Source organism: Doryrhamphus excisus, chromosome 4 (genome assembly GCF_030265055.1).
Source record: "Doryrhamphus excisus isolate RoL2022-K1 chromosome 4, RoL_Dexc_1.0, whole genome shotgun sequence".
NCBI lineage: Eukaryota > Metazoa > Chordata > Actinopteri > Syngnathiformes > Syngnathidae > Doryrhamphus > Doryrhamphus excisus.
In genome coordinates this window covers 13,506,411-13,532,240 of record NC_080469.1, presented here as the reverse complement: position 1 = coordinate 13,532,240, position 25,830 = coordinate 13,506,411, and the positions used below count along the sequence as shown (strand labels likewise).

General features: G+C 41.3%; 1 protein-coding gene across 1 annotated transcript in view; it reads left to right on the top strand.

Moving 5' to 3' along the window:
- The first annotated feature begins 1,372 nt into the window (after positions 1 to 1,372).
- The window catches only part of bmp1a (bone morphogenetic protein 1a), a 33,854-nt gene continuing 9,396 nt past the window's right edge, over positions 1,373 to 25,830 (top strand). Inside the window, exons 1-7 of the mRNA XM_058070107.1 lie at positions 1,373 to 1,737; positions 12,340 to 12,453; positions 13,779 to 13,904; positions 14,564 to 14,681; positions 17,151 to 17,329; positions 17,570 to 17,675; positions 24,311 to 24,435. Coding sequence (XP_057926090.1) covers positions 1,593 to 1,737; positions 12,340 to 12,453; positions 13,779 to 13,904; positions 14,564 to 14,681; positions 17,151 to 17,329; positions 17,570 to 17,675; positions 24,311 to 24,435 — 913 coding nt within the window. The 5' untranslated portion in view covers positions 1,373 to 1,592. The remainder of the gene's footprint in view (positions 1,738 to 12,339; positions 12,454 to 13,778; positions 13,905 to 14,563; positions 14,682 to 17,150; positions 17,330 to 17,569; positions 17,676 to 24,310; positions 24,436 to 25,830) is intronic.

Here is a 25,830-nt window from a genome sequence, read left to right as displayed (position 1 = left end):
CATAGGTGATTCCAAATTATGATCATATTCAGTATTTTCTCTGTAAGTGCCATATCATTTTCTGTTTGAGTAGTCTCGATTAAAAAAAAAATGTCATACTTTGTCTTGTATGTGAATTTTCTGAACCCTGATCTAATGCTCAACCGTCATGTTTACAGCAGCGCCATAAATACAGCCCACTCATCTCTGCCAGACATCCTGTCTTAAATTGTGCACGTAGATAAGATGAGGAGGATTGTGTACCTTCCCTCTTATATAAGGAACACTTTGTTTGTTATTGCTGCCACCCAAGCTCTACTATGCAGTGTACTGTTTTTTGATGTATTGCATTTATGCATCCTTCAATTCAGGTCGACTGTTTTTCGCCAAAAATAGCACTCAAAACAGCTGGTTTAGGAAATTACTAAAATTGCAAAAAAAAAAGTCATTATAATTTAGAAATTCAGTGACAGAAATTGGCATTCTGCAAATGCGATTGGCTGTCAACCAGTCCGGTACAGGCTGTACAGATAATGGTTGGATGAGGAAAACTGTCGACCCAAGCCCTATCTTATGCAAACACCCATTATACTCTTAAACATCAGGTAAGTAAGTTTAAAAAAAACAAAATCCTGAAACTATCATACTATAAGTCTATCTATAATTGATCATGAATAGTGCAAGCAATAATATTTTTTGTCATGAACGTTATATACAGGCCTTAAAATGTTCTTACCAGAAAACATCATGGGAGCCATAGCAGCTTGAGAAAAATAAAGAAAACACATTTAAAGCTAAATTCTAGATATGCTCAAAGGCAAAATATATTTTTTCGTTCCTATAGTGAGAAAGCAGAAAATATGAGTGGTAATATTTTCTAAGGTAGGGGTGTCTAAACCTTTTCTGAGGGTCGCATATGTTAGTGACAAGGATCACTGTGCCATGCTTTGACAATCTGACCTCAGCTTGCAATGTTCTTTATGACCGACAAGTGGCGCCAAAAATTATTTAATGTGCTACGGTCGCGTTCTGTGTATTGCAACGGTCAAGTCTTGTATGTTTTTTTTGCTTGAGAAAGAAACATAAGGGTCAGATTTTTATTTTTTAACAAACTTAATCACATTTTGTCCTTAAATTTACTCTTGTTCTTGTAGTTTAAAAACGCTCGCTACTTTAGCTTAGCAAAGAGCTAAAAGCACTTGCATTTAAGCTAGCTGTTATGACTGAAGTCAATTTAATGTTGGTGTTAGAATCAATAGATGGACAACATTAACACATAAATATTCTCTCATTAGAGAGCAATAAAAATGCACCCAGGAAAAAGGAGGTCTTTTCACCGCCCCCATGGAGCTAGCTGCCATATCATCAAAGTTTCTCCAGCAGTTCTCGGCAGTAGCCTGGAGCTCCAGCTGGAGGACAGAAATCACTCCCCCCTCCAGAGCCAAGAAGACACCGGAGAGAGGTTGGATTTAAACCCGCCCTCCGGATGGATCTCGTTTCCCCAAAAACCTCCCATTTCTCTCTCTCTCTCTCCTTGCCTCTCTCTCTATCTGTGTCCCCTCTCTTCCTTTACCTTTATCCCTCGCATTTGGCCGTCTCCCCCCACCGCAATCATGGATCTCACGGCGAGATGTTTGCTTCTCCTACCCTTCCTCGGCGTGATATTGGCCATCGATTTGGAGGCGATCGATCCGGGCTACTTCGTGGAATCCACTGCCACATCAGATGTGCTCGACTATAAAGATCCCTGCAAAGCTGGTAAATTGAGATTTTGAATCTCCTTTTGTGTGTATGTGTGTGTTTACTGAAATGTGTCTCATTGTACGTGCAAACATGCCACGACTGTGTTTGTTTGGAGAGGAAGATGTCAGTGCTCCAGGCTCCAAGGGATATTGTGTGCATTTGTTTGGCATTAAGTGGCAGACTTTGTGGACTTTTAAAGGAGGAAAGGCCAAGCTTCTCACATACACACACACACACACCAAAAAAGTTTCTGTTTGTTGGAAAGTTCATTTTTGGCCAGCATGTATTCCTCTAAATGTGACCATACAGCTCCGTAGACTCTACTGATGGGAAAACTTTTAAAAATTTAAAAATGTCTGCTGTGGATGATGTATAAATACCTTCACATTATTTGGCACATCTGACTTATCATTTAATCATTTTCCTGCAGATGAACTCCATGTCTTGCCAAATCCCTTTAGGGGATTGTTTTTTTTCCATCTGCTGAAAGTATTCATGTTACAAAATGACCTCTAGCATCCTTACTTATTATGCATGTGACCATTCCTGGTGTGGCAACTTGGTAGAAAACATTACTTAAAGCTTCAGCATGAAAATGAGTGTATGGTAGCTTTGCATAAACATAACCAAGATTGGCTTGTAGATGTCCACAGCCAGCGAAGAGGCTACTTCCTGTTAATGCTTCATTGTTTAATGTTGTCATGTGTGACTGTGCACATGTTGTTTATATATATCGACTTACTGGACATGATGTCCTGTTCCGGGGGTCACTGATGCTGTGTTTGTGTCATGTCAGGGCACGGCTCTATTGGGAGGATGTTATCATAATTCGTAATCGAGATGACGTCTGGTTGCTTCATGTGGACACATCTGGAGACTAGAGGCGGGGTGATGGTCACATACTCATGACCTTTCCCAACACCCACCTGTTTGTCTTCTTAATACTTAACATCTACCTTAATACTTAACATCTACCGGCATTACTCATCACATGAAACACTGCTTCCCTTTTTCTTGCATGGTTTCTACGACTCAAGCGGAAAAATCCTGTTGTGTTTTCTACACTATGTGAGTTTTTCTTTTGCCTACTTTTCGGATTTATGTTTTTCAAATATAAATCCTCCACCCTCGGCCATTTCTGGTGACTCCAAATTGTCCATAGGTATGAATGTGAGTGTGAATGGTTGCTTGTCTATATGTGCCTTGTGATTGGCTGGCCACCAGTCCAGGGTGTACCCCGCCTCTCGCCCAAAGACAGCTGGGATAGGCTCCAGCACCCCCCGTGACCCTCGTGAGGAAAAAGCGGTAGAAAATGAATGAATGAAATATAAATCCGATGAAAGATGCCATGATACAAATATGCATTCATTGGTATACAAATGGTGGCGTCACTCTGAAGTACAGTAAACCTGTACTGATTCAATTGTTCCCACTGGTTTTGTCCGATATAAGCGAAATCCGTTATATGCGTATACCGGAAAATGTCCGTTTTAGGCATATATTGGATTTATATCCGGTATATGCGTAAATCGGATTTTATCCGTTATAAAAAGGCACTTCCTTGACTATGTTTCCAATGTACCTGGACGCGCAGGCAACGCTGCAAACGCTGCAAATGACGTCGTATAGCGGCCTGTCACGATTCGGCGAATCGGAGCACCACGATGCGGCCATCCGATATATGCGAGGGAAATTTAATGGAAATGCATTGGAACGGGACTGGAGATTTTGTCCGAAATAGGCGAAATCCGTTATAAAAAATCCGATATATGCAATTAATTTTTATTGGAAATGCATTACAGAAAAATTGGTTCTTTTTTATCTGTCCGTTGTGAGCGAATTTCCGATATATCCGAGTCCGATATATCCAAGGTTTACTGTAATGCCATCTCTTTAGGATGTCACACGGTTACTAGGAAGTCAGACTTGGCAGGATGCCAGGAAAACATTCAAGATGAGACGGAGATTAGCGCCACTCATTTTCTCAAAATGAAAAATAGATGAGAAGCAGCCCTGCTCTACTCGGTAATCATGACAACAGTGACTGCTTTGACATGTATATTGTGTGTGTGTGTATACTGTATACGTTTAGCCAACAACAACCAAGGAAAAATGTTATCTTGTCATTTGTGTTGTTTTGTTTCACTTAGTTCTCTATTTATTCATTTATATAACAGTAAAAACTATTAACTCTTATACATCTTTATCTTTTCTTTTATCATTTTGCTTTATACACTTTTCTGGCCTATGAATATTGTATTCTCGTGTTTAACGTCGCCAGAGTTTCAGATAATGAGGTTTGTGAGTCTTAAAAGAAGTTTGGGAGGGCTTTAAACGTTCGGTTCCGAGAGTTTTGTGACATCAATGCAATCCAGACATCCTTATATGGGCTGCATACTGCCAGTACTCAGTAAGCACATATCTACATATCCAGAAGTCATCTGGAGTCCAATCACAGCGCAGTAGGCGTGCCTGGAGGCAGGGTGTGGGTGGAATAAATTAAACAGGCCGTTTTTGCGTTGGATGCAGGAAATCTATGGAAACGCTGCACAAAGAGGCGCAGAATCTGGAAGATCTGGAAAGCTTTATGTGCAGGTTATTGTATTTAGCTGCTCTATAGTTGGTGATGACAAGAAAGACCAGATACTTGTCCTTCTGGATGACGCTGTCAGCTTTTCACTACTTTTTCCTGGTGTTCAGGTGATATTTGAATGAAGACGTTGGTACATAACGTGACTATGCTGGAGGGAAATAGTCCTATAGTGGCGTGGTGTTCATGTGTTCGTAGACCATCATTGTTTTTATCAGTTCATCCGTTTTTTTTTCACCAATTTCTGTTAACTGCCACTTAATGTACTGGTGTGTTTGAGTTGATTTTGACAAATGTATTTACTTCCTGTGCCGTCTTGGCGAGACAGGGCAACCTGAAGCGCTTCTCTTCTTTTTTCCCTTTTTTAAAAAAATAAAATTTGGTTTTCTCACCTCTCCAAGCCCCCTTCTCTCTCCTCAACCTCCTCCTCTCAGACTAGCTGTAGCTGACTGTAGGTCATTCACCTTGTGCCAAAGGAAAGCAGGGCTGGAAGGTGAAGGCAGACAAACAGTGACTTATGTCATTCCTCTTGCGGTCAGCACTCGACCTGGTTTGGTCTTTTTCATATACGACAGCTGCATTTTCCACTTTGGGGTGTTTAAAAAAATCAGCTGTTCTGAATCGCACTCAGTGTCCACTATGTTTTTTTTTTCCTCTTAAAAACTTCCTCTCAATAACTATAAATGCTTGTTAAGGTCATGTGTATCTATTGTACGTCTTGCACTGTGTCATGTCTTTAGAGACCTCTCACACTGTAAGACATAAACAATTGTCAAAATATTTTCACTGCTAGTTCTTCATATACATACTACACTCCAGACAGCCTCCCCATTCAATATGGTCTACAGGTTCACCAGGTGCTCCAGCAGCAACTCCTTTGTGCAGCAGGGACTCTCTATCACACGTGGAGGAACAAAGTGGTATTGCAGACCAAGACTGACAAAGTGGCCATTTCAATGTGCATACAACCTTGAGTATATTAACGGTCCTTCTAAATTAGGGGGTTTGAAAAGTATAGGAAAGTGAGCCTCCCCTCCTCACAGAACATAAAACATCTATCCATTCTTATGCAGTACTCTATGTACTGCTGTTATTGCGGTTTTCATTCATTCATTTTCTACCGCTTTTTCCTCACAAGGGTCGCGGGGGTGCTGGAGCCTATCCCAGCTGTCTTCGGGCGAGAGGCGGGGTACACCCTGGACTGGTCGCCAGCCAATCACAGGGCACATATAGACAAACAACCATTCACACTCACATTCATACCTATGGACAATTTGGAGTCGCCAATTAACCTAGCATGTTTTTGGAATGTGGGAGGAAACCGGAGTACCCGGAGAAAACCCACACATGCACGGGGAGAACATGCAAACTCCACACAGAGATGGCCGAGGGTGGAATTGAACCCTGGTCTCCTCGCTGTGAGGTCTGCGCGCTAACCACTCGACCGCCGTGCCGCCCTCTTGCGGTTTTTAAGAGGTTTAAAGAGCCTGTAATAAAGTCATATACTCAACATGTTACCACATTCACAGTCAAATTCAGGACTTGGTGCAATTTATTTTGAAATCCCGCCCAAGATTATATACTTTTATATTCAATTAGATTATTATTTTTGGACCATATACTGTTGCTTTTCATATTGCCATCATAACAGTGTATGAACAAGAAATACTTGGGAGCCTCATGTCACGTCTCGTCTCCTAAAAATCCACACTGAGCTTTTTTTCTTTGTTTTTATCAAGCTGCCTCAAAAAAAAATCTCCAAGCTTACTTATTTATGAAAAAGACAACGAGTAAAGATGTCACGGTAAGGGAGGAAAAACACCTCTCCGTCTATTTTGTGTGGAAAAAGGGCAGCTTTCCAAACGGATGACAATACAGCTCCTTCCTTGGGTCGTGCTGTGGAAATGTGATGGGGCTATCTGCTGAACTTCACAATTGGGCCTTTAAGCAGCAGTTAAGCAGATGCTTTTCTTTTATCATGGAATGCAGGCCCTATAGAGGCGAGCCCACACTGGGTGTTTTTTTTACATGACAGGACCCCTGCCATTTCTCTCCCAGCAGGGTTCATGTGATTAGGGAGCCGATCTATTGGCACGATCTCGGTGCATTAGTTGGAACAATATGTTTGTCGTCAGAGCTAAGTAATAACTAATCTTGCATCACATTAGTACCAAGTGCGGAGCCTACGCAAAAGCAATGCTTTGGATTGATGGATGGGTGTGATGGGAGGGGGTTGTTTTAGATACTTAATGAGCCTACTTTAATGAGAAGCTTAACAGTCATTTCTTATTTACTGTTGATTTCTTTCTCATTAGTCACTGGGGCTGCTTTGTTGGATTTGGTAGCCTTATGGCCAGAATAAATAGAAGATAATCGTCATGGATTTGCACCATAGGAAATAGTCTAAAACTATTCACAATAGAAAATCCCCGCAGTCTGTCTTGGTCAAAGGTTGTATTATGTTATCAAGAACACCCACATAACCAGATAAGTCATTAGAGGGAGTCGGTCAGACTCTTGAGGTGTGGCGTTAATCAGGCGTGGGGATGAGCCGCGGAATCCAATCTGCTAATGGGATTGATGTAGTGTGAAATGTTGAAAGGAACATAGCTGCTTTCTGCTTGCCCTTTTGCAGCTTTGTCCGCTCTCATTTTTTTTTAGTCATTAAGATTGAGGCTGCAGCTCGGTGACAGCCTTCTTCGCAGCTGTGGCGGCTGAGACTGTACGTTTTTACCAAGATAATTGCTCCGACTCCGACTGTGGCAGATGAGACTTCAGCCAGAGCTTGTTGTCTAATTATACCGTGTGTCTTCAAACAAGCAGATAAGCTTCCTTCTACCACCACTTGTGCTCAAATTGCCTTGTTAGAAAATGTCAAGGTGAGGTGTTGCTGAGACAATCACAGCTGTTGAGCTGAAAAAAACAGGTTTTCGCATGTCCTTGGATGACATTTGTGGTGCCCCGTATGGGTAATAAGCTTCAAGTAATATACTCCAAGTTGTATAATCATTAAAGAAACGGTAAGTGACTTCAGGGAAATTAGTTGTCCTGCACATGCCTCTGCAAAGATGTTTTGCTTGTTGGCGACCATGTTCTTCAGCCAAATTTGACAAAATGCGCTTGTCTGTCCCCTAAGGGTGTGTGTACCAGTGTGTACCAACGTTCATGGAGATTCGGCGAAACACCTTAATGCAGTGGTGTCCAAAGTGCAGCCTGAAAATTGTTTTTTTTTACTGGCCTGTAGGGAAAAATAGTGCAAAAACGCTCAATGTAAAGAAAAAGTTGGCATGTTGATATTAATATAATATATGTAAATAGTTTTTTTGATTTATATATATATAATATTATATATATATATAAGTATCCTACATCCTTGCATGTTCTCCCCGTGCATGCGTGGGTTTTCTCCGGGTACTCCGGTTTCCTCCCACATTCCAAAAACATGCTAGGTTAATTGGCGACTCCAAATTGTCCATAGGTATGAATGTGAGTGTGAATGGTTGTTTGTCTATATGTGCCCTGTGATTGGCTGGCGACCAGTACAGGGTGTACCCCGCCTCTCGCCTGAAGATAGCTGGGATAGGCTCCAGCACCCCCGCAACCCTCATGAAGATAAACGATAGAAAATGAATGAATCCTACATCCTTTAATTATTCTGTATGCAGCCCTTGGTGGAAAAAGTTTGGCCAGCCCTAATTTTAAAGGAATTATCTTTAAACTTAATCCATCATCCAAATCATTAATTCATTCATTTTCTACCACTTTTTCCTCACGAGGGTCGCGGGGGTGCTGGAGTCTATCCCAGCTGTCTTTGGGCGAGAGGCGGGATACACCCTGGACTATTTGGAGTCGCCAATTAGCCTAGCATGTTTTAACCACTCGACCGCCAAATCCTTATGAGAAATATGAATATATTTATATCCCTTTTCTGTGCATTATAATGAGAGAGAACGGTTTACGACAAAGCCCTCTAAAAAAACATTTTAGCGTTTGATATACATGCTGTGATCATACAAGTAAATTGACGATAACATGTAATACTTGCAGTATCTTGGTGCATTAAGATGATTTAAAACATTACAGAAACATTGTTCCTAGGCACATAGATTAAGCCCAGGAGCCTACTCTACTTCAGTCAACAAAAGCAGTGTAGAAACAACGAAGACACTTCCAATGTCCGCTCTCATTGGGATGGCTGTGTCTTCCAGCACAAGACCTGTGCTCCAGTCCTCAGGTAAAAAATGCTGACAGCAAACGAGCATCTGTTTCGCCTGTGAATGATGCTGAGACTAGCGGCCAGCGAGGCGTTGTGTTACTACGCCAGATAAATATGTTTTTTTTGTGTTAGCTGCTAAAATAACAATATTGTTGTAGCTTTGTTAATATACAAGCCAGTTATGTAAATGGAACACTGTTGTGTGTTTTTTTCTTTAGCAGCAAAATCGATAAATCCCAATGACGTGCATTGTTAGCTACCTCATACTTGTTTTCCCTCATTAGAATGCACAGAAAAGGGAAATAAGTACATGTTCAAATTTCACATGGGCAAAATTCCAAAAAAGGGCAGTTTTCCTTTAAGTTACAGACGGTGTTTTGTTAAGTACTTTGAGCTATGTGAGAATTTTCAAGTCAGTTCAGCTTGTGGGGTTTAAGAACTGCCAAAATTCGAGATTGGATGATATAAAATTCCACTATTTCCTGCCAGAAATATTGTTTGAAATCCAAACAAAGCATAGGTTAACCAGGAAAGGATTGTGTTGGTTTTTTTGTATCCTTAAATGTACTGTACAGCGTATGGCAACATCGACACCACTTGCCAGGAATTATCGGACAGGCCTGCTACAGAACGGACCCTGAAAAGTGATACTTACACTGTCATCCAATGGTAATCACCTTAACGCAATACACAGCTGGCTTCCATTGGGATTCAAATGCAGCGTTTGTTACCAAACACAGGCTGTGAAAGGCGGTGCCAGGGTATTGTGATGCATTCCTGGCTTACATATTGGCCTGGCTTTCTCATCCTTCATCAGTCAGTCTTGCATGCAGAAAGACTGCAAGTGAAGAGCACCGAGGAGTTTTAACAGTCCTTCTAAATATAGACTGGTGCTGATGTCTGTATAAGCAGAGTATTGATGTTTGTGCAGGTTTTGGTGGCAGATGTCACGGTCTGGTATTCAAAGAAGGGGATTTAATGGGAATCCTGGTGTCTTTGACACTGCAGAGGTCGAGACTAGGGCATTACATGAATCAATGGGATTAATTTGATTGAGATCTCATGTATAATCTGACTAGATATGTTGAGAGTTGGAGGGGGGACTGAGATGAGACGGATTATGACGGTCTAGATTAACTGGAAAAAAAATAACCAGAAAACATGAATGTAGTTTGACTTAAATGGCATGAATACATGAATGTTGTTTTGTTTAACTCGATGGGGATGTGTGAACCATAGCAGGACCAAATAACCCTCAAGCACACTACCAATCTTTATTGATATTAGTATTATAATTACAGCTGCTGTCATTTAGGTAATGAGGAATGTTTGGGAAGCCATCTGTGCAGGGCTATAATCTGCAGTGTAACACATGACACTTCATCTGTATTTATACTTATCATCATTACAGGGCTTTGTATCTATATGGGTTTATCACCTTTCTGCATAGCTTGTCCTCAATCCCAGACCACAGTTGTGATTCCTAAAATCGTGTGTCTGTAGATAATTAAAGCGAGGAGACAAGGGGATTAATTCGCAATCCCTGCGAGTCTTGCTATAAAACCTGCAACAGCGTCTCCAGGACGACTGCTGTGCCTGGGGGAAATGAGTTCTAATGCTGCCTGGTCGTTCATTTGCTCACTTCTATCTCCGCTGTTGTCTGGGAACAATGACACGACGGATTAGGGAGCCTGTCTCCGCCGCTGTGGCGGATGATTGGTACTTGGCCATGGGCAGAGTGCACAGCCCGATGTGAACCTCATCGGCTTGGGTGCCTGCCCTGTGCCTGTTTTGATTTTGTATTTTTGGGGGTGGAATACAGCATTCTGAAATGGCGCAAACTGACCCTACATGTCACAGGGCCTGTCCTCAAATTCTGGTTTATCCTCATTCAGTAATGAATTTCTTTGTTTTGGTTTTATTTGCACTTTTAAACACTTGGATTGGATAGCTCATCGTACAACTTGTTCTTTTTAACACTCCGTTCTCAGAATCCAATAAAAATGCAAAGACAAACATGTCCGTCTGTCATCTGGTAGCTTCTCCTTGTCAATGTTGTCATCGGCAATCACTGTCAATATGCATACACAGGAGTGCTGATTTTAAATTTCTATTTATTTAGCCTGAGCTCCAATGAGAGGCTCCATAATGACCTTTGGAATTTAAGCCTGTCCTGTCTTGTCATCAACCTCTACACCTTTGCTTATTGCTGTCATTAGCCCCTCATCCCAAACACTGTCATTCAACCACATGTACCCTATACGGCTGCAGGGCAGATGACTGCCTTGTATTTACTCTTGACTCTTGATTATTGTGGTCCCCGCTAAGCCGTGAAACCATATAGGATTTCCCCTCAGGCCACCATTGCTGCCGCGTTCACAACATCCCGTAGGTCACAGTTATCTGCCAATTTGTTCAGCAGTTCTGCAGCTAAGGAGAGCCCATTTAATTCTGAATAGATACAAAGTAGCCGGGGAAGCTCAGCTTGAAGGTCAAATCAATGAAGGTTCTTTTTAGCCTTGTTTTCCACCAAGTAGTATGGTTGAGTAACTATTTTATTGTGTTCCAAATTCCTAAATATGTGACCTGAACTGTCGTGGTTCATTAGCCCTATTCTGGTGTCTCTTGGTTGGTTGATTACAGTGAAGAAACTGAATAGGACGAAAAGGTAAACCTGTATTTAAAGCTACAGTGGATTCTAATGGAAGAAAGCTGAACTTAACTTTGGTTAGTGGTTGAATAAATAATTTTCAAGCCTGAAAATTAGTTTAAGAAACAATCCTTAACAGGGCAACATGTTGTAACAAAGATGGTGGCGGTAGCTAACACTAAAGGTCAGGTGGACTGGCTGATGTCACGTCCATAAATCCCTCATTAAGTTCTCAGTTTCATGGTTCTCTGGTCTTGGCTGTAAATGCACACGGAGAAGGCTAGCATTTTCTTTATGCTCCACATCTGGCCACCCTATTCCCAACAGTGATGCAGGTAGAAGCACCGTGCCATCTCCCATACGTCTCCCATCCTACATGGATTTCACAACAGCTACTTTGCCTTCTCACCCCCTCGGCTTAAACCCGAACACCCCCGCCACCTCCAACAGCCCCCACTCCCCCCACCGATGCCTGCATACAAATCGGGCCATAAATTCTGGAAACGTGCTGGTGTTAAAAGCTTGTTAAAGCGAGCGCCTTGTCTCTGCGGAGAGAACCCTGAGCCTTTCCTGCATAGAAATGGGGCATTTAGTAAGGAATCCCATAAAGCACATTCCTCGTAAAGTGGGACTGTTTGGTTATTTTTCCCCTCTCCTTGGCCTCATTAAAGAGCTAATACATGTTCAAGGTGCCCCATATTACTCCATGGAGGCAGTGTCAATGTGTCATATCATATTTGATGGCTCTCATTAACTATCCAAGCACACAGTGTGCAGTCATTTGGTGAATCCAGTCTGAACTTGCCTCCATTAATTGTGTGGACGAGGCAGGTTTCTGAGTTTGTACTTTTTATTTTCATATCACATAGCTGCACCCCCCGTCCAAGTGTAATATGTTGCTTACGTTTCTATCCTATAATTTGGAGCCCAGACAAGACAGCCTTCCTGCTAAAATTCACGTCTCTATTTCTGTGTCACAGTAAGTAAGGAATGAGTGAAGTTTTTTGTATTTTTGTATGTTGACAAGCCATCCATGCAGCCCACTCAGTCTGAACAGCAGGAAAAGCCTCAGGCGAGTGGTGCTTCTAAACCAAGTTTCACAATGTGGAGTTCTACTTTACAGTCATCTGAACTATGCCATTTCTGTTTTGTCTGTTACAGTTGCCTTTCTGGGAGACATAGCGCTGGATGAGGAGGACCTACGATCATTTAAAGTGGATAGAATAATAGATTTAGCCACCAGAACAGTCCAGACTGTTAATCAAACAAATACAGGTACACCGACACACAGAATCTACAGTTCAAAACGACTTCTGTTGCTACTCTTGATTAAAAAAAACATTTGCACAGGTGATTTGGTACAGCCGCTAACTAAACTGTCAGTGAAAGTTTGCAGGCGTTTTCTCACAAAAATTACATTCTTACACCTCGTCATTACAACCGAACAACCATGTGCGGTACTAATTGCTGGCTTTTGTCGTGTAAAAGGTGTTCCTAAATTGAAAAACACGACTTGGGTAACAGCTGTGAGTTTCACATTTCTATAAAGTACAGTTGTGCATGATCCAACTTGCACACTCATGCTGTGACCTGCAATTTTTTTTTACTGGGGGGGATATGTGAGTTGAAAAAAAGTGCTGATGCAGGTTTAAGAATACCTTTACCATGAACCACAGGATGAGACTTGATTTATTCTTTGGATTTGTTTCAGAAGCATGGTACCTGAGTCAAGAAGACTCATGACTCTTATTAAGATAACTTTAAAAAATCTGAGCCATTTGTGGACCACAGGTAGTATTTTATTAACCCGTGGCATATTCTAAAATAATCACAACAATTACAAGCTATTTGCTTTGTCACCTCTGACATGAAGCTGGCATGTTTTTTTCTTTATTATATTTACTAAATGCTTAATTCAGTTTTTTAAAGGTTTAATAAAATGCAGGTGCCCATTATTCTTCAATTTTCTAGTTTCTGGCCCTTAATGGAAGCTCAATAAATGAGACACTTTGTCTTGAAATAACAGCTTTAAAATTGTATTGATGGCACACTGACTTATAAAAAGGAGAATTGAGTCTTTTGTCATTGTCATGGCAACTGTGAATTGCCTACTTTAGCAATCGATGAAATTGGATGACCAGGATTGTTTTCGTGCTAACTTTTCAATGTTGCAGCATACCGACATCATTATGAAATAATGAATGTTCTCACAGCAATTTAGCAGAAAATATGTTCAAGTAGCTCATCAAAGTTTGTTCAGATTTATTCATATTTTGATTACCATTACTTTTAAGAAAAATACATGTATACAACACCATATATACTATACATATAATGCACAATATTGCTGAAACAAATACACAGTGAACTCCCTTCCTGCCTGTTTGGAGGTGGGAGACGAGGAAATCAGACACACATGCACATGGCAATGTGTTAAGGTCAGCAAAATGATCAAGTTCATTTTAATTTATTGTGTGATTTATTTATTTATCGCCCCAGGATGGTGTAATCATTTTTTTTCCATGACTGTATATCAAACTGTATTGCAGTCTTACCTTCCTGTGTGGAATTAATTCTGTAGTTTCCTCTTTCATTTTCAGGGTCAACCAATCAAAATAGCCAAAACAGACAAGGCTCCCGGCGTAGAAAACGAGCCGCCACATCTAGACCGGAGCGTGTTTGGCCTGAAGGTGTTATTCCATATGTCATCAGCGGTAATTTTAGTGGTAAGTGTTAGACTTTTATATAGCAAATGTATGAATCTCGGGCGGCATGGCGGTCAAGTGGTTAGTGGTTCAATTCCACCATCGGCCATCTCTGTGTGGAGTTTGCATGTTCTCCCCGTGCATGTGTGGGTTTTCTCCGGGGACTCCGGTTTCCTCCCACATTCCAAAAACATGCTAGGTTAATTGACGACTCCAAATTGTCCATAGGTATGAATGTGAGTGTGAATGGTTGTTTGTCTATATGTGCCCTGTGATTGGCTGGCGACCAGTCCAGGGTGTACCACGCCTCTCGCCCAAAGACAGCTGGGATAGGCTCCAGCACCCCCGCGACCCTCGTGAGGAAAAAGCAGTAGAAAATGAATGAATGTATGAATCTCATGAATATTAATCTTGATGGAAGGTATTGCTGTATATGTAACAATCCTGTTTGTAAGGTTAAGATCTAAGTCACTTCACCATAGCGAGTAAATGAATGAACACCAAAGAGGATGTAGGTATGTTTTCTATGATTAAACCAGATGAGGAGACGTTAGCTCAGCAAGTAAATATGTCATTTTTATGACTTAATGACCATGTATGCTACGTTTTACTTTTTTTTTCCCCCCTCGATGTGTGTGTCCCCACATGCGTGATCTCACCCTGTGTTTGGTCCTATTCAGGCAGCCAGCGAGCTATATTCCGCCAAGCCATGCGGCACTGGGAGAAGCACACCTGTGTGACCTTTATTGAGAGGACACAGGAGGAGAGCTACATTGTCTTCACCTACCGACCATGTGGGTGAGTCAGTGGGGTTCTTGGCTCTGCAAAAGCTCTACTCAGCCTCTGCTGAGCCGACTTTAGCTACAGCTAATGATTTAACGCCTATGTGCTTTTCCTTGCTCCCTGCTCGGCAGCCTTTTCACCATTGTTTGTCTGTTCACAGTCTGTGTGTGAGGGCAGTCCGACAGAGGCGGCCCATTCAGTGGCCAGGAATGTTTCCTGTATCTCTTCATCGCAGTGCATCAGTCACTGAGCTCTTGTGTCATGCATGTTGCACACCACTGCACGCAGCAGCGAGACTTCCGCACCCTTTGCCCAAGCCCTGTTTACCCCATTTTATTGATGTTCACATTGTCCACTCAGCATTTAAACAGATACTCAGAGGGAGTTTGTAGTTGCTAAGAGACTGGGCTTTCAATTTAGCACTATTTTGAACACAGCATCCAGTGTCCGGCTTTTATGCGTTTAAGATAAAAATGTCTGCTATGTTTGAGCAATGTTGGGTTGGACCGTTTGAATGTTGAATGTGGGTTTCCTCCAGGTCCTCCTGTTTCATCCTACTCTTCAAACACATACCTCTTATTGATTTTTATGTGTCCTGTGATTGGCTGGTGACCAGTCCAGGGTGTACTCCACTTTTTTACCCAAAGTCAACTAGGATAGACTCCAGCTTACCTGTGATCCTGAATCGGATAAGTGCTAAAAAATGTAATGAATGTGAATCACTCAAATATCACACACACATTTTGACGCCTGACTCAACACATTTACAAGAATTTACATTTTTCACATCTTAAGAAAGTTCTAAGTAGAGCTTCCAAATGCAAAAAATAAGAAATGGGAGTGAGACAAAAACTTTTTTGAGTATATTTATTACAAACCGCCATTGAAGTGAAATGGGCGGGTCATCAGCTGATAGAGAGTTTAAGACCACAGGCTTTAAAAGACAAAAAAATGTATATTCTGTTCATTCACACTATCATGATCTCCTAATGTCAAAGGCAAAAAAGCTTTCTCTCTTTGACTGCGGTCAGATTGTTGAGCTGCATGAGCATGGCCCCTGGCAGCATGCCATTGATAAAACGTGATAGACCCAAAAACGTCACTGGCCCTGAGTCGCAGGATCCGGCACAGAATGAAATGGAATGGCCCCAAATGAAGGTTGTTACTGGTGCAGAGTGCAGTCGAATAAGCATCACATGGCATCTGTGAGAGAAGGGTTTTAAGAACAGAAGCATCTTAAAAGGCATCGTCTCCTTCAAGGCCACCAAATTTCCACACATTGGACATTGAAAGGTGGAAGAAGGTTTTATTCTCTGATTCTCTGATTGTGGCTTTCAATGTTACTGGCACGACAAGGAGATCCCGACAGAGATGTTTTCTACACTACACAGTGGAGGGGTGCCCATCATGATCTGGGGTGCTTTTTCTTTTTAATGGAACAATTGAGGTTCAGGTTGTGTAGGGACATCAAAATGGAGGCCCTCGTTTGTGTGGTAATTACTGACTTTTTAAACAGGACAACGCTGAAGTTCCCAACAACCAAATTCTTTCAGAGGAATAACAAGAGTGAACAGCAACTCTTTTTGACCATATTGTGTGTTCCCCTGATCTAAACCCAAAGGAGAACATGGTATGGATGGTAAGGTTTATAAAACCTTACCCCGCCTCTCGCTCGACGTCCGCTAGGATAGGCTCCAGCATGCCCCCGCAACTCTAGTGAAGATAAGCAGTAATGGATGGAACTATGGTCCTCTGATCAACTGATGAACTTTGTTACATTTTAATGTTTTTTTTTAAATATTTTTGGATCCGACTCCCATTTCTTCTTTTTGCAGTTTGAAGTTGTACTTAAAACCTCCTGTAAAGTCTTGCAAACTTGTCGTAGGATTTTGATCAGTAGTATATATCATTGAGCACAAAAAGTGAACACCGTTCATTAAACTGAACTTTTCCCAGTCAACTGTTGCTAGCCATTTTTAGCTTGGTAACCGACCCTGCGGGAGCAACAGGGATGGCATTATCCACGCAGGCGGCAGCGGTTGCCAGCGGGAATGCCTGACTCTGCGGCATATTGAGCAGGCCCCCCTCTGTCCTTTGCAAAGTTCAAGGCGTGTCTCAGGAGAGACTGGCTGAAGCCTGTGGTAATTAGAGAGCGGCCGTCTGGCTTGCGGGGCCACGAAGTGTGTGCCCACATCCATACACCCTCAATGAACCTTTAATGTCAGGCAGGGAGGGAGAGCTGCACCATCAACATCTGCAGTGGTAGACCAACAAATGAATGAATGTCTCCTCTCTATCTGGGCATGTTCCTCATGTCAGTCCCTTATAAAACACAGGAGTGATTATTGACATAAGGCACATGTGTGTGTTCATCCGAAAAGCCTCCTTTTAAAAAAAAAATATATATATATATATATTCACCATTAAATTAAGTCCAGACATGATGATCCTATTCTTTCTGTGTGTGTGCTTCTGAATTTACAGGTGCTGTTCTTATGTGGGTCGGCGTGGAGGAGGCCCCCAAGCTATATCTATTGGCAAGAACTGTGACAAGTTTGGAATCGTAGTGCACGAGTTGGGTCATGTGATTGGGTTCTGGCACGAACACACACGGCCTGATCGAGATGAACATGTCAGCATTATCAGAGACAACATTCAACCAGGTAGACATTATTGCAGTGAGGTCAGACTCTATTTATTTGACCCTGCACATGGAAGTAAATAAGGTGGCACCACACTTTATTTGACCACAATTGCAAGAAAAACATCAGCCAATCAAAGTTACAGTAGCTTTTTACTGTATATTAGATCTAATTGCTAATTTCCCTGTAATAATGTTAGTGAGTGTGCATTCAAACACTTATAGAGCTTAACCGAACTTTCTCCTTTTGCTCTTTTCACAGGACAGGAGTACAACTTTTTGAAAATGGAGCCAGGAGAAGTGGATTCTTTGGGAGAAGTCTATGATTTTGACAGTATCATGCACTACGCCAGGAATACATTCTCCAGGTACGAGCCAAACCATGTTGCACTCTGTTCCACCTCACATTAAAACTAGTCTTTGAGTCAAGTCAGGCTGAGCTGTCTGCAACCCTTTAACCCATCATCTTTTCCTTTCTTGCACATCATGTTTATGTTGCATCACTGTCCTCCCAGTGTTACGTGGCAGTATCTTCAGATTGGACGCAGCCGTTCATAATTTAACACAACACAAGACAGTGATACCCAACACACAAAAAAGGCTTTAAAATCGAAGCAATAATTGCTTGAAATTTGCAACAAAAGCCATCAAAATCAGCTATCCTTGCACTCAGGATGTAGTCAAACATTTCCATATTCTACCCACATTAAGGAGATTACAAACTGCTGTAGTAAAATTTCCCTTTTGAGGGAAAGCCAAGTTTTTGTAGCTATATATTATAAGCATTTGGGATGTGTAAGCCACTTCCCACAGCTTGTTCAAATTAAATCTCCTCGCTTGATTTCCTGCTGCTTTCGTGGGGGCATGCCTCGTAAAGCAGCATCAGTCCCAGCAACAGTGGCTCTGCTGTATCACAGTAAAATGTCTACACGCTACATGAAGTCTGTCGTAAAAGTTGTGCTTCTACCTCATTATTCCCTATCAGGCATTTGAAGAGTCTTTGGTAAGTAACATGATGCAGAGGCTTCGACTATAAGCTCATTTGTAAGGTGATTTTAACACTCTCACCTATCCTGTGCAAATAACGGGGAATGGCGTAAGGGTCATTATGGTGACTTACCAACGGTAAAAATACATTAGGTACAATCAGTGTAATAAGATCAAATACAAAGGCTATAAAGATGTGTTTTTTATATTTAAGCCTGTCACCCAGGTAGTAATATTCATTCATTCATTCATTTTGTACCGCTTTTTCCTCACGAGGGAGCCTATGCCAGCTGTCTTCGGGCGAGAGGCGGGGTACACCCTGGACTGGTCGCCCGCCAATCACAGGGCACATATAGACAAACAACCATTCACACTCACATTCATACCTATGGACAATTTGGAGTCACCAATTAACCTGGCATGTTTTTGGAATATGGGAGGAAATCGGAGTACCCAGAGAACATGCAAACTCCACACAGAGATAGCCATGGGTGGAATTGAACTCGGGTCTCCTAGCTGTGAGGCCTGCGTGCTAACCACTTTTTCTGCCATGCAGCCCGTTTTTCATCCACTCTTATCTGTGCAATCCAATGCTTATCGGTCCCTGAAAGATATGTAGCAAATTTTATGATAATTCTGCTTAAGTTAACGTTTTGTGGAGTGCATTGACCTGTGTGAGAAATTTCAAGTCAATCCAACCGGGCATGAACAAGGCTACTGTGGTGTGTACATCAGAACAATGAGAGCACATGCAACACAGTAGGGGTTTGTGTTTTGACAAATGTGTATGCTCTTGAGTGCAGTGGTTCAGGATTACAAGTGTTAGCTCAGTGGTTCTCAACTAATTTGGCTGTGGGACTCACTCCTAAAAGACACCCCTTAAGGACAAGTAGCGACCCTAATTGGTCATCATATTGGTCAAATATTCAATCAATCAGTAATAAATAAGTAAAATAATAATAAAACAGCAAATAAGAAAAACGTAAGAAACCACATACAGTTGGTAGAGAAATTATTTTTTTCAGATTCAAATGTACAGTATTAACAGTTATTTAACCTTTAACATGAACATTAATGAAACTTAACAATTTTACCCAATTAGCAAGTTGGAGTGAATATTTGAAAGAATGTAGTTTTCAAGTTTGATGACAGCCAAGTAAACTCAGTATCCTCTGAAAATGTGAAAAATTGTCAAAAAGTTCAGTATAGTAAACCACTGGTTCACGCTCAATTCTAGAACTTTCTGAGCCTTTATTCTAATTTATTGAGATGCGTGGGTAAGAACAGCTCGCAGCTGCGAATTAGTTCTCATCGTTCATTTAAAGGAATTGTTGAAAAGACATGATTCGTTCGCGGATGTCATGGCTGTCTCTACCAAAGACCTGTGACAAACTGAAAACAGGTCTGTGTCGCGACCCCTCCAGTTGAGCATGCCTGCTTTAGCTTACACACAAAAAATAATCTTTTAGATAATGCTATTATCTTTTGTCAAGACAGTTTATGGTATGAGTGTATAAACGGTTCAAAAATGGCTCAACAGGTTGTCTTAGAGAGTTATTCTAATGTTATTCTCCATATGGGTGGCTGGAAAGCCATAATAGACTGTAGGAAGAATTTGAGTCAGATTTAGACTTTGAGTCATGATTGTAATTAGGCAGGAAAGCAGCTCACCACCAACCTGTCCACTTGCATTTCCATTGTTCTGTAAGCTTTTTGTAAAATGGTTACCAGCAACTATATATTTAACAATATTATTGTTATTGTTATATATTGTATCGCTGAATTGAGCAATCACGGCTAAAGGCCAAAGTCTAAAGCAAGAATGGTTTGACATCATGCAGCCAGAAGTGGGTGTAATTTGATATCTGGTCACACGCAACTCAAAATATACCAAAATGAGTGAACGAGGGCTGTGATCATCACTGCCCAACTCTGATATGAGAACCAGCTGTTCTGACGCTTTTTTGTTATCCAAAAGCCACATTGTCTCTGCAGTGTCTTTCCGTGCACAGGTCTTTTATCAGATCAGCTGCTGTTCTCTTACAAGTAAACAGATTCCAAGCAGAAGAGAGAGAATCTTTGTCTAAACAGACTGTGGCTGGATGTGTGCCAATGTACAGAGCCGCCGATCTGTCCGTTTGTGTAGGTCAGGAATGCACTTTACTGAGAATAGAAGTGAAATTCCCTTTAGTTGTGTTTGTTTTTTCTATCTGCACTTTACCCTACTGTAAGAACATGGAACAATAACACTTATTCTCATTTTTTATTTTGTTTTCAAATCTTGCAGCCCTGCAGCATAATATTCCTAATATAGTTCCTGTGAAATAGACAGTTAAAGCGGTGTTATAGCTTTAAGCCTGGCTGCCATGTGAATGGTGAGCCGCCACCACAGCTTCCAGTCTGTGTGTCAGATTTGCCAGTCGCTCCTCTCCAGACCCTACGCATAGTACAACCACCAAAACATCCGACTGGAAACCGACGTGTGAAGTCATGGAGCATACCGTACCAGGTTATTTAGACCAGGGGTCTCAAACTTGCGGCCCGTGGGCCAAATGCGGCCCGCTACACGCTAGTTTGAGGCCCCCACCTTGATACCAAAGTTTAATGTTGAAATGACAGCTTAAAGCTGTGTGCACACCGGACACAATTAACATGATTTTGCCCCGCCCATACTGTTACCCTACCCTGTTTTGCTTTGGATTAGCAATGAAGCTAAAGGCTTATGACGCTGGGTACAAATAAATGCAGGAAATTATTTGGAATAAAACGGAAAATACACGTCAAGATAAAGCATCTCATCAAACATGTTAAAGTTACGACGCTGCTCCCAGATGGAACTGAGTACGATGCTAACTTGCTAATTGGGTAAAATTGTTAAGTTTCATTAATGTTCATGTTAAAGGTTAAATAATTGTTAATACTGTACATTTGAATCTGAAAAAAATTATTTCTCTACCAACTGTATGTGGTTTCTTACGTTTTTCTTATTTGCTGTTTTATTATTATTTTACTTATTTATTACTGATTGATTGATTTATTGTCTTTATTCTTAATTTGTTTATTTATTTATTTTTATCTCATTTTGTGTATAGAAAAATAAGATATAAGATATTTGAGAACAGTGGAATGTTTTATCAGATATTTTGGTGTGGAAAACCGGAACCAAAGTACTGAAAAAGTGTAGCGTATAGCAGAAGCAAAAGCATTGAAGATAGTTTTTTTTTTAATTGATTTTTTTCCAGTTTTTTTTTTTCATAATTGCTTTTTGTTTTTGTTTTTTTGAAAACCTGATGCTTCACCCAGAACCTAGCTCCGGTGGCCCCCAGGTAAATTGAGTTTGAGACCCCTGATTTAGACAGTCTGCGGCACACATAAGACATTAGACAAAGACATTAACCAACTAGAATGACATTCCAAGGATGAGCAATACTAATTTGTAAACAGTACATATTCATAGACAAGTATGGTAGAATTTAATATTAATTGCATTTAAGAACTAAATTGCATTGATGTATTTATTGTTGCAACAAAATAAATAAACAGAACCCCTACTTTAAACTAATAACAATGTAAATCTACACTTTATCTGATCTGCACATTGGACCCTGTGGAGTCTTGTGATTTTTTTTTTATCAATGAAAACATAACCTCTGTGGTGGGGGTAACAAAACACTGAGCTTTCAGGGCTGCAGGACCTTTCGTTGACCCAAAGGAAACCCGCTGCAGCTGATAAGTTGCTAAGACTTTTTTTTCCCACTCAAAGGTTTAGCAGAATAGTTGATCCACCATTGGCCTGCAGTCATTTATGTCACACTGGGTCAAAATCTGGATTTAACCTCATGATCTCCAAAGTCTGTGGCAACTTTGGACACAATGGCATAGCCCTGAAGTATGTTAGGTAGATAATCTCTCCCGTTCTGCTTTCACTCCAGCTCTGTTGCTGTCTTAATTTGTGGATTTGTGTGGCTTTATGTTGATCGGTAAAGACATGAGAGGAATGGCTGCCGCTGCTAAGGAATGTTTCACATCGCTCTATTTGAAGACAACAGGCTCCTGTTAGCTTTTCACAAGTCAATCCAAGCACATTTTCCACGGTGCTGATTGGCTGATTCACCTGTGCCAGAGTCTGCCTTTGTTACTCCATTATTAGCGTGTGTGTTTGCGCTGTGTTGTACAGTAAATCACCGTGGGAAGCCAGTACTTTTTACTATGGCAGTTTGGAGGATTTCACGCTTTGTCTTACTGTTTTGCTGTCTCCTTGGGACAAGTAGGGCTCATCCCCATGGTTTGGTCTGGTGTGCGTATGGCTGCATCCCCAAGATGGAGTTCTTTACCCCGAAATGTTTTTTCGGATCAGTCCATTGAAGAGTGCCAAGTCAAATAGAGACTTGCCAGTGTGCCCTTTGTCTTCTGTGACACTGGTTAGAGTGGAGTTTTTGCTTGTGAGGCTTAAAGACGAGCAGGCACAGTCTAAAACTGTTAGCTCAGGCTGCAGTGTTTGCACATGCCTGGCATTGATAGGCATGTCACCATGGGAACCAGGCCACTGCTCGCCAATAGTTGGATGAAAATGGAGATGAGAAACTAGCAAAGTGTCAAGTGAGACAGCAGTGTGAAAATAGTCTTTCTAGACTTACTGTTCTCTGAAGCCAAATATGTGACCTTTTGGGAATGATGGCTGTCATTTTAGATTTTGAATTATGATGTGACGTATGCTGCCCCTGTCACTACTGTTGGATTTTTAAAAAGACGTTGACCAGAGAAAAACATACAATCTGTGCATAGTCACGTGTATAATATGTGTCGATATGAGGAAAGTCCTTGATTTTCCCCTTTCTCCTACTTATATCCCGCTCATTAATGATCATAGGTGTGGTTGTGCATGTTGATTCAAGGCAAAAATACGTTAGGATGTGTAAGACAGGAATGTGATGACTACCCACTTTTCCGCGTGAACAAAGGAGTGAGGTGAGAGAAAGACAAGGTAGTGAATAAGTCATAAATCGATACAGTATAAACCCAGCGTTACATGAATAAAATCCACATACTAAACTGTGTAAAAGTAGAAAATGGAAAGGTTAAAGGAAAAAAAGAAAACATACAATTATAGTAACCATTCAATGTACTCTATGCTGCTCCCTTGCATTATGAAAATCCACAAATGTTAACATTTACATTAATCAAGATGTATGGATAGAAAGTATAGTGTTCCAGTGTGCACTTTAATATCCAAACATATTCCAGCAAATTGAACATCACTACACCCGTGCAGGCTATTGGCAAACATTTGTAGCAGTTATAGACTCTTTTATATATTCCCGAACAAACCAGGGTAAAATGAATGACATTGATTGTTCTGCCTGAAACGGGGGAGTGCCGTTAATGACTGACTCCCACCTCGTGCACAGGCACATGCCCTTAGTGTGCATGCACATACACATACACACAATGTCAGAGAAACTATTGACAATTTGCAGTCATGGCCAAGTAGGCAGAGGGCACGATATATAATACGCTATTTAGACATTTTATGCTGATGTATTATAAGGAGAGCATCAAAGTACAAAGAAAGAGGAGCAAAAGACAAACAGTCTGTGATGTGAAAACTGCATTAAACATTATCAAATGTTTAAAACTATAGCTGTAAAGAGTCAAATTCTGCTCCAAAATGTGTCTTTCTCGTCATTTTCCACACTGCAATGACCACCTGATGGCAATTTCTTAAAATATCCTGAAGGTTGTGTGATAAAATGTCACCCACATGAAGATACAAAGGTCGATCCTGCACCCAAAATGAAGGCCCTTACTCATACTGACTGTTTTAAAATTCGGTTCATGACTGTATACGCGTTATTTTAGCAGATAGAAGGTTATGGCATTTTAAAACCGCTAAGACTTTTTGAGTAACAGTAAAAAAGGTTTTATTTTTCTCTCAGAATCTTACTAAACACACTTTAGAGCAAGCTCCTAGGGTTCTTGTGACGCTAACTTTTCTCTCCCTCTCTGTACATCACAGGGGCATCTTCCTGGACACCATCCTGCCACGCTATGATGTGAATGGTGTGCGACCGCCCATTGGCCAGAGAACCAGACTTAGCAAAGGGGATATCGCACAGGCACGGAAACTCTACAAATGCTCAAGTAAGACCAAAATGGCAGATCCTGTCTGCTTTGGGTTGTTTTTTTTTCCCCCTGTCTATTTTTGCACACATGTGAGAGATCTGCAGTTGTCCTGCTTTCCCTTGATGCAGCTCATAGCCAAGTGGGAATAGCCAATCATCTACTATTGATGTGGTGTGGCTCCTTGGCTACAATGTCCCAGGCTCCCAAGTCGAGCGAAGTTTAAACACTACCCAGTGACAGGAACTTTGTCGTTTCATCACACGAGAGATCACGAGAGGACGTTCTCGCATCGGACTTCATCCAATGTAAACTGTTAACACACAAAGGAGTGTTACATAAGAAAACAGCCTTTTGTGAAACACTGTTTACACTCATAGAGATGATTTTGAGTTGTATCATATAAACAGAATTGATAGTATTAACGTTTGTACATTAGGAACAGACCTCTGCTGAATAAGATTTGATGTCATGCAGTTAATTATAGGTCAGGTCAGGGTAGCGGAGCTGTCAAACACTGATGGCTTGCAAAGTTGAACCAGCTGCTGAGGCTTTATCATCAAGACTTGAGCTGGCGGTTTTAACCTTAAATGGATCTATATACGGACTGGATACACATCTGTATTATCTCGCAGTCATCGTCCTCTAAGACTGTGTTGGCGGAAGAAACACTGTGATGTGGCACACATTGTGGGGGGGTGAAGCAGTGAGTCGATGTGTTCCAAGGGAAAAAAAAAAAAAGATTTCCACATTTGTGGATCTCTCATTCGTGCCGCATTCCTGGGAATGTTTGTCATCCCCGTGTGTGCCCAAATGCCCGTTAATGGTTTAACATCAAGGAGACTGCCAAAAATTATTGCCCACAACTCATCACAAGGGGGGGTTCCTTGTTTCACTGCTTACACACTCTCGAGGAAAGTCTTTAACGTAAACAGTTCGGGAGATGTTTTCATTTCTCCTGCTAAATGAAACTGGGGGTTAAGATAACATGGGCGCAATAATGACAGGGGCTCACAGCCTAAGATATAAATCAACTCCCCATAATGTCTCCTAATGTAATACATTTTCCTCCCTTGTTGGCTTGAGGCCCCCCTTTTCCCTCCATCAACATCAAGTCTTTGCATACTGCATTTTGCCAGTTAAACAAGGGCAGGTTTTCCCTGGCATCACGTACATAATGTATCACATCCTGAAGAGAGCTTGGTTATTTATAGAAGGACAGGTTTATTTTCAGAGGATGCTTTGAGAACAGTGTCTCACATTGTCATGTTCAATTGTGAGATCATCATCTGGACTTTTGGAGGAGGAGGGGCGGGTACACCAGCATATGTGATTTCAGCATACCAAACATTGGCGTTATAATTCAAACATATGTGTCTGTAACCTCTGAGGTGTTTGCCTATATTGTTTTAAGTT